This window comes from Dipodomys merriami, unplaced genomic scaffold, assembly GCF_024711535.1.
Source record: "Dipodomys merriami isolate MVZ:Mamm:240054 unplaced genomic scaffold, mDipMer1.0.p SCAF_8, whole genome shotgun sequence".
Lineage (NCBI taxonomy): Eukaryota > Metazoa > Chordata > Mammalia > Rodentia > Heteromyidae > Dipodomys > Dipodomys merriami.
In genome coordinates this window covers 30997584-31006830 of record NW_027206401.1, presented here as the reverse complement: position 1 = coordinate 31006830, position 9247 = coordinate 30997584, and the positions used below count along the sequence as shown (strand labels likewise).

Below are 9247 nucleotides of genomic sequence, written 5' to 3'. Positions count from 1 at the left end.
GAAGAAACTAAAGTACTAGGAAATAAATAATATTCCTATGGTCCTACAAGAAATGGTAGAACTAGTTTTTGAACCTAGGTGATAAAGCTTTAGAACCACTTTTTTTGTGTGTGTGTGGTGTGTGTGTGTGTGTGTGTGTGTGTGTGTGTGTGTGTGTGTGTGTGTGTGTGTGTGTGTGTGTGTGTGTGTGTGTGTGTGTGTGTGTGTGTGTGTGTGTGTGTGTGTGTGTGTGACCTTGGGCTTGTTAGGCAAGTATTCTACTACATATACCCTTATATACACTCCTATCCAAGAAAGGGATTGAAAAGTATGTGTTTGAGACATAGTTGTATTATGGAGTGTAGCCTAGCCTCAAGCTCTTAAGTCCTTCAGTGTTAGCCTCCTGAGTGTTGAAATTAGTTTGCACCATCACTTCTATGTCTTTATTATGTTTTTTACTTCACAAAAATGTCATTATATGTTCTATTTTATTATCTCCTTGCATATATTTTAAATTTAAATTTACCTAATGAAATATATTGATGGGCTGGAGGTAAGTTCAGTGTGAGAGTAACTATCTAACATGAAACTCTGGGTTTAATTCCTGACATGGCAAATGATAAGGTTTGAGTGTATAGCTGAGTGGTAGAGGTATACCTAGCATGTGTGAAGCCATAGGCATAAGTTCTGGACACCAAGAAGAAAAGGGTGAAACTGCCAGTTTGGCTTAGTATCAGCAGTTTTATATTGTGCACATTAACACATATTATGTTGCTGTCCATAAGTTTGGCATCATTCATAGCTGTGTGTAGAAATTTTTACTGCTTCACATCTTTGGCTCAGAGCTTCATACTCTACTGTAGGCACACAGTTTACTAAAGCTGCAAACTCTAGATAACTGTTTATCAGAAGCAGTTTTTTTTTTTTTTCTCCTTTACCCTTTTGTAGTTGAGAATGTCGCTACTCCAGCTTCTTGCTTCATGCATTTCATCCTTCATTTTGAGTCATACCCTTGCCTGGAAGCCCAAATTCATTACCTACTTTTCCAGTTCAAGACTTGAGACTATCAGGCATATGGCTTTAATTTCATTCATTGCTAGAGTTTGTTTTGGAGATATTGTAGTTTTGGGGTCCAGTCATGCCTTCAGTGATAATATTCTCTGCTTAAAAGCAGGAAGAAGAATTACACTTTGAGCTTCCTATTTTATCTTGATGTGAGGTAGTTTAGTCTAACTCCTTAAAGTAGAATTATTGGGGCTTAACATCATTATGTTATTTAGAGGAGTCAAAACAGCATAATAATTTGAGTTCACTTTATGTCCTAGTGGATGCAGAAGGCAATGATAAAACACTACTAAAATATAAATGCCATACAATGAAGAAGCTCAGCATGACAAGAACTCTTCTGACAGAAAAGAAGGAAGGAGAAGAAAATATAGGTTTGTATACTTAATTCTTGAAAAGTTGGGCTGGGAAGGTGGCTCAGTGGTAGAGAGCTTGCTTTGCATGCATGAGGCCCTGGGTTCCATTCCTCAGCACCACATAAGCAAAAAGAAAAAAGCCAGAAGTGGCGCGCCGTGGCTCAAGTGGTAGAGTGCTAGCCTTGAGCTGAAGAGCTGAGGGACAGCGCCCAGGCCAGAGTTCAGGCCCCATGACCGGACCCCCCCCCCAAAAAAAAAAAAAAAAAAAAGAGAAAAGTAATTTAGTTTGTGTAAGGTATATTAAATAAGTAGGTTTCATTAGGTAGCCAATGAAGAGAACATCACGTGCTATTCAGGCAGGAGAAGAAGTTTATTTTATATTTTTAAAATTTTTTTGTTGGTCATGGGGCTTGAACTCTGGGCTTGGGCGCTATCCCTGCACTCTTCAGCTCAAGGCAAGTTCTCTACCGCTTGAGCCACAGTACCACTTCTGGTCATAAAACAAAAGCAAAAGCTGGGCACTGGTGGCTCATGCCTGTAATCGTAGCTACATAGGAGGCTGAGATCTAAGGATCACAATGTCCACCCAGGCAGGAAAGTCTATGAGACTGATCTCCAATTAACCACAAAAAGCTGGAAGTTGAGCGGTCACTCAGTGGTAGAGTTCCAGCCTTGAGAGAAAAAAGCTAAGGAATGGTATCCATGCCCTGCATTCAGGTCCCAGTACACTCTCTCTCACACACACATACACATGCTTATACGCAAAAAATATAATTCATGCTTTGAGAGTCTTTAATTACCATTTCCTCCATGGGGAACAGGAAATGTTTCTGTTTCTCCTGAGTTTAACTGTGGTATACTAAATTAAGTCCTTTTTAAAACCTTAAAAAGAACTCTTGCACTTTCATTTTTGCAATATGCTATTCATCGTAGGAAGGGGGTACACAGGGGCATGAATACCAGGAACTTAAGATCACTGGGGACCTCTTAGAGCTGGCTACCAAGCATGACAGTCTGCCGGCAGAACAAACTAGACTGGAGCTGTGACTCTCACCTCTTGTACTCTAAGTGAAATCACATTGGGACTGGGTAGGTAACTTTGTGCTTAGCATGCTCAAGGCCCTGGGTTCAATCCCTAGGTCCTTCCTACTCACCTTACCCCAACCTCCCTCCTTAGGTCCCCCCCCCCAAAAAAAAAAAATGAAAAGGAAAGAATTCTTCCTTGGAAGGTGATAGAGGAGTATCATCTATTTTATTAGGAAAACTAACTAGATGATGGGCTGGGAATATATGGCTTAGTAGTAGAGTGCTTGCTTGCCTAGCATGCATGGAGCCCTGGGTTTTATTCCTCAGTATCACACAGAAAAAGCTGGAAATGGCACTATGGCTCAAGTGGTAGAGTGCTGGCCTTGAGTAAAAGAAGCTCAGCAAAAGTGCCTGGGCCCTGAGTTCAAGTCACAGGACTGGCAGGAAAAAAAAAAGTAGATTAGGAAATTATATGGAAGTGACAAATGTCATCTCATGACAAGTCATCAGATGACAGTGAAAGCTCACAATATTTGTCATAATGGATGGAGATTAATATCTGGGAAAGGTGTAGAACCATAATTGAAGCTAATTACTTCTAGTGATTTTGAAGATACATAACTGTAAAGTCATCCTAAGATCTTCAAGAAAAACAGCAATTACATGATTGTTTTATCCAGTCACAGTTGCTTTATTTTATTTTGAAACAGAATGAAAAATTTTAAATGTACTTAATTAAAATTTCTTTTTCATACTGTTTTTCTTGGTTTGTACTCCAATCCTCTATGCACAAATTAGGTGGAGTAGAATGGCTGCAAATGAAGGAAAACGACTTCTCCTATAGACCCAACATGATCTGTAGTTTTGTACATGAAAATGAAGATGAAGTTATAGTTCCAGCCCCTGAAAAACCTTTGGATTTGGAAGAGCAAGAGATTCAAATAAAAGACAGTTCAAATTTGATCTATGAACAGGAAAAACAAATGCACCTGGATCCTGGCCTTCTTGCTGGCACTCCTTCTGAGATGGAAGGTTCTATTTTTATGGAAACTCAAGATGATGCCTTAGAAATCACTCCTCGATAAAAATATTTCTCATAATAACTTAAAAACAGTTTTTACTTAAAATAATTGGCTGTGTAGCTTTCAGTTGGTTCACTGTTTATTATAGTTTTGGCCATATGAATACTTTCAAGTGATAGCACAACTTAATATTCAAGACACTGAGGACCAGAAATACATTTTTGAAAACATGATTTAATGACTCATTTAAAAAAATTTTTCTTTTTGGTCGGTTGTGGGCTTGAACTCGGGGCCTGGGTGCTGTCCCTCAGCTCTTCAGCTCAAGGCTAGGGCTGCAGCTCCACTTCCAGTTTTCTGAGTGGTTTATTGGAAATAAGAGTCTCATGGACTTTCCTGCCCAGGCTGGTTTTGAACCGTGATCCCCAGATCTCAGTCGCCTGAGTAGCTAGGATTACAGATGTGAGCCACTGGTGCCTGGCTTAATGACTTTTTTTTTTCCTTTTTTTTTTGCCAATACTTCTTTTTTCTTTTCTTTTTTTTTTTTTTTTTGGGGTCCGGTCGTGGGGCCTGAACTCTGGGCCTGGGCACTGTCCCTCAGCTCTTCAGCTCAAGGCTAGCACTCTACCACTTGAGCCACAGCGCCACTTCCGGCTTTTTTCTTATGTGGTGCTGAGGAATGGAACCCAGGGCCTCGAGCATGCAAGGCAAGTGCTCTACCACTGAGCCACCTTCCCAGCCCTTCTTTTTTCTTTTAAATATGGAATGCTTCATATATTTGCATGACATCCTTACACAGGAGCCATGCTAATCTCTGTACCATTCCAGTTTTAGTATATGTGCTCCCGAAGTCAGCATTCTTTTTTTTTTTTTTTTTTCCTCACCAGTCCTGGGATTGAACTCGGCTTGGGCACTGTCCTTGAGCCACAGCATCACTTTCAGCTTGTTCTGAGTAGTTTATTGTAGATGAGTCTCACAGACTTTCCTGCCTGGGCTGATTTTGAACTGAATCCTCAGATCTCAGCCTTCTGAGTAGCTAGGATTATAGGTGTGAGCCACCAGCACCTGGTTACTTTTTGTTTTTCTTCTGATGAGTACCTTGCTTGTTTGTTGTTTCATTCAGTTGTGAATGACAAGAGTTTTTCTATGTAGCTAAATGGGGCTATGAAGACAAAATCCTTTTGCCTCAGTCACCCAAGTGCTTTTAAAATTACTTTGGAAATAGAAGCTGTGACTGGGTGCTGGTGACTCACACCTGCAATCCTAGCTACTTAGAAGGCTGAGATCTGAGAATCGAAGTTCAAAGCCAGCCCAGACAGGAAAATCCATGAACTCCTATCAGGCACACACACACACATACATATACAGCCAGTAGTGCAGTTTGGCTAAACTGGTAGAGTGCTAGCCTGGAGCAGGAAACTTCAGGGACAACGCCCAAGACAAGAGTTCAAGCCCCTGACCAGCACCAAAAAAAGCAATAGGGTTTATTTCTTTGTGTTTCTGTTTTTGTCTTGTTTATCTGTCTTTGGGAGGATAAGGGGACGTCGACACCGAAATGGAGGGAAAAAGGGTAAACAAAGCCGTGCTGTTCACTAGACACTATGCTGAAAACTTAAGCTTGTGAGTGGAATAGGAGGGAAAAACTGGGAGTTAAGGAAGGGGTGACATTGTTCAGGAAGAAATGTACTAATTACTTGATTTATGAAACTAGCCTCTTTGTATATAACCTTTATAGTAATAAGAAAAAACAAATATGGAAGCCATGAGTGACAAGATGGAAGATTGCATTGTGATACTGTTATACTTAACTGCCTTGGGCTTTGGTGAGGGATTAATAAGAGCCTTTTTCTTTTTTTGTTTTGTTGTTTTTTTGTCAGTCGTGGGCTTGAACTCTGGGCCTGGGCGGTGTCCCTCAGCTCTTCAGCTCAAGGTAAGGGCTCTACCACTTAAGCCACAGCACCGCTTCCGGTTTTCTGAGTGGTTTATTGGAGATAAGAGTCTCACAGACTTTCCTGCCCAGGCTGGCTTTGAACTGTGATACTCAGATCTCAGCCTCCGGAGTAGCTAGGATCACAGAAGTGAGTCACTGGCACCCGGCAAGCCTTTTTCTTTTATTAAAATGAACTTAACTTTACCTTTGAGTACTCCAAGATAAAAATGGTTAAAGTGGCAGGTGCAGATGAAGTTTAATGATAAACTATGTGTGAGGCTCTGGGTTTCATCCCCAGCATCATCTAACAACCACCAAAAATAAAAGCAACCAAACAAACACCCCTTTTTGATAAGTTATGTGATAATGAAGACAGTATTAATGTCCATTCAAATACATAGGTTTTGGGACCTGGGCATGGCAGTACACATTTGTAATCCCATCTATGTGGGATTTTGGTTCTAGGCCTCTTTGGCAAAAAGCTGGGGTATCTATCTGAAAACCTAAAGCAAAAATGGCTGGAGTTGTGGCTTAAGTGAGAGTGCTTAAAGCACTGGATCCACAACGCTAGTACTGTCAAAAAGTTCCAGTCTAGCCTAGGTGACAGTAAGACTGTCTCTAAAGAACAAAAAGCCCAGTGCTGATGGCTCATGCCTTTAATTGTAGCTATTCAGTAGGCTGAGGTCTGAGGATCACAGTTCAAAGCCCGCCCAAATAGGAAAGTCCATGAGACTCTTATCTCCAATTAATCACAGAAAAAGTTGGAAGTGTGGTGATGTAGCTCAAGTAGTAGAGTGCTGGCCTTAAGCAAGAGGAGCGCAGGGATAGCACCCAGGCCCAGAGTTCAAGGCCCAGTACTGGCAAAAAATACAAAAAGAAAAAAAAAACACCCTAGGGATCTTAGAATTCTATTAAGTGTATGTTGCTTCTTGGAAACATCTCTGGAAGGTATCTTTGTGGTCTTAAAGGAGATAGTTTCTTTGGCGTGTCATAGCTCATTTTCTATTGCTCTGACAAGATTTCTGAGGATTTAGGAAAGAAGCCCGTCCCTTGTCTTTCCCAAGTTGTCCAGGCAGGTCCTCAAATCCTGGCTAATGGCTCCTTTCTCCATATTCAGAAGCCATCAAGATACATCTTCAAGTATCTGTCACTCTGACCTCTGCTTCTGTTGTTTCCTTTTTCTTTTCTTTTGGGGGTGAGAGTGGGGGGAATGGTACTAGGGCTTGAGCTCAAGGCTCTACCACTTAGTCTAATCTTCCAGTTGTGGCTTTTTGCTGGTTAATTGGAAACAAGAATCTCTAGGACCTGTGTCTGCTTAGGCTGGCTTTGGACTCTTACCCTCAGATCTCATCTTCCTGAGTAACACATCTTTAGTATACTATTGTCTACTGTAATATTCCAGCTTCCCAGGACCAATGGGACTCGAACCCATAATTGGCAAAAGGAGTCACCAGCACTCTGTCAAACTGGCTGGAAGCCTTTTGTTAGCCACTTGGCATCTGTCCTCAGCTTACAGAGCTGGAGAACAGCCCGTTTGCTTCCCATGGGGTGGGGGGGGAGGTTTATAGGAAGAGGTTTTACATAGGTGATGTTTACCAATCCAAGCAAGCAAGGTTACAGAAGCAAAACATAGCCTTGAGTCATAACAGCATAGGCAAAACATAATTTTTATTTAGCATGATTGGTACTATCAATGCTATTGACATTATTACAAAAAGTTAAAACATACCTTTGGCTTACTGAAGGCAAAACATAACCTTGGCAAGGGGTAGTATATTTTAAATCTCAAAACATGAGAAACTCATTCCCATGGTTGGGAGTACACTGAAATTTTCTTTACAGAAATGATTTTTATTATAAGCTCCTTACTAATAACAGCAAGTCAGTACAGCTGCTGATAAGGCTCAAGGTTGTCAGCAAAGTTTGTGGCAAACTACAAAGCTGAAAGCCTGGGAAGCTTGAGAGAGGGAGAGATGTTTGCTTTTAGCAGGATGTTTCTGATTTCACATTTTTGTTGCCATGAATATCCTTTTCCAATGGAAAGGGGCCCGGGGGGAAAGTAAGTCTATAGCAGGAGGGACTGAGGCTAGACAATAGAAACAACTGTCAGTAACTCAGATACCTTGATTTTGGTGGGGGTTATCACAGCTACCTACTAAGAGGTAGATGTTGGGTTGAGAGGCCCACCTGGAAAATTTAGGATAATCGATTCACTATGTAAGGTAACATATTCATACGTTCTAGGAACTAGGGCATAGGCATTTTAGGAAGTTTGTATTTTTTTTTTCCCCTCCAATTCTGGGGCTTGAATTTCGAGGCCTGGGATCCTTCCCTGAGCTTTTTTTGCTTAAGGTTAATGGCCTAACATTTGAGCTACAGTGCCACTTCCACTTTTTTGTTTGTTTTTTTTTGTCGGTGGTGGGGCTTGAATGCTGTCCCTCAGCTCTTCAGCTCAAGGCCAGCACTCTGCCACTTGAGCCACAGCGCCACTTCCGGTTTTCTGGTGGTTTATTGCAGATAAGAGTCTCATGGACTTTCCTGCCCAGGCTGGCTTTGAACTGGGATCCTCGGATCTCAGCCTCCTGAGTAGCTAGGATTACAAGCGTGAGCCACTGGTGCCCAGCCTGAGTAGTTTATTGGAGATAAAAGTCGGGCTGGGAAGGTGGCTCAGTGGTAGAGCGCTTGCCTTGCATGCATGAGCCCCTGGGTTCGATTCCTCAGCACCACATAAGCAGAAAAAATAAAAAAGCTGGAAGTGGCGCTGTGGCTTAAGTGGTAGAGTGCTAGCCTTGAGCTGAAGAGCTGAGGGACAGCACCCAGGCCCAGAGTTCAGGCCCCATGACTGAAACCCCCCCCCCCCCCAAAAAAAAGTCTCAGACTTTCCTTTGGCTGACTTCCAACATGATCTTCAGATCTCAGCCTCCTGAGCAGCTAGGATTACAGGCATGAGCCTGTAAGGATTTTGATATTTAAATTATCCTGAGGCAAGACCTTTGAATCCTTTTTCTTATTGCCTACAGAGATTTCTAGGCTACACTGTCAAGAAGATTCAACTCCCTGACTTGGAACTGGGATTCTAGAGACCAAATGGGCTGGAATTTGTAGGAAAGTCTACGGATCTGCAGAAGATTCTTCTCGTTGGGTGCTGGTGGCTCCTAATTACTCAGGAGGCTGAGATATGAGGTTTATGATTTGAATCCAGTCTGGGCAGGAAAGTCCATTAAATTCTTATCTCCAAGAAACTACTCAGAAAAAGCTGGAAGTGGTGCCGTGGCTCAAATGGGAAGGGCTAGCCTTGAACAAAAAGAGGCTCAAGGACAGTGATCAGACCCTGAATTTAAGTCCCAGAACCAACACACACACACACACACACACACACACACACACACACACACACACACACACACACACACACACACACACACACACACACACACACACACACGCAGAGAATGTAGTTCAAGGCCACTTCTGGCAAGAAGTGGGGCCTTATCCAAAAAATAAAGCACAAAGGGCTCCTGGAGTGTGCTGACATAGCAGTAAGAAACTCAGAATTCAAATCCCAGTACCACCAAGAGATTAAAATATTTTGGAGAAAATCACAATCAGTACTTTCAGCAATTTTTAAAGTTGTGGTCCTAAACTGCCCTTTGGATCTCAGTCGTGTGTGTAAATGGTGCCCATTTCACACTCATTTTTTGTAACTCCATGAATGCCTGCCTACCTTGCTTTTAATCTTTCTAGAATCCCGAGGGCACCTTTCAACACATCAAGTTCCCGAATTGCTTGTATTCATATTCGTACAGTCATTTTTTTTTTTTTAACACCTGTAATTCCGGCTAGAAAGGCAAAGAAAGCCCGTCACCAAGGCA

The 9247-nt window shown here is 42.0% G+C and overlaps 1 protein-coding gene and 1 non-coding gene across 2 annotated transcripts in view; one reads left to right on the top strand and one right to left on the bottom strand.

Moving 5' to 3' along the window:
• The window catches only part of Gtf3c6 (general transcription factor IIIC subunit 6), a 7978-nt gene extending 4297 nt beyond the window's left edge, over positions 1 to 3681 (top strand). Inside the window, exons 5-6 of the mRNA XM_070011085.1 lie at positions 1305 to 1418; positions 3225 to 3681. Coding sequence (XP_069867186.1) covers positions 1305 to 1418; positions 3225 to 3511 — 401 coding nt within the window. The 3' untranslated portion in view covers positions 3512 to 3681. The remainder of the gene's footprint in view (positions 1 to 1304; positions 1419 to 3224) is intronic.
• Positions 3682 to 4199: 518 nt separating this feature from the next.
• On the bottom strand, positions 4200 to 4303 carry LOC138819578 (U6 spliceosomal RNA). Its single transcript, XR_011369500.1, has one exon. It is a non-coding gene; the product is annotated as a U6 spliceosomal RNA (small nuclear RNA).
• Between the last annotated feature and the right edge of the window lie 4944 nt (positions 4304 to 9247).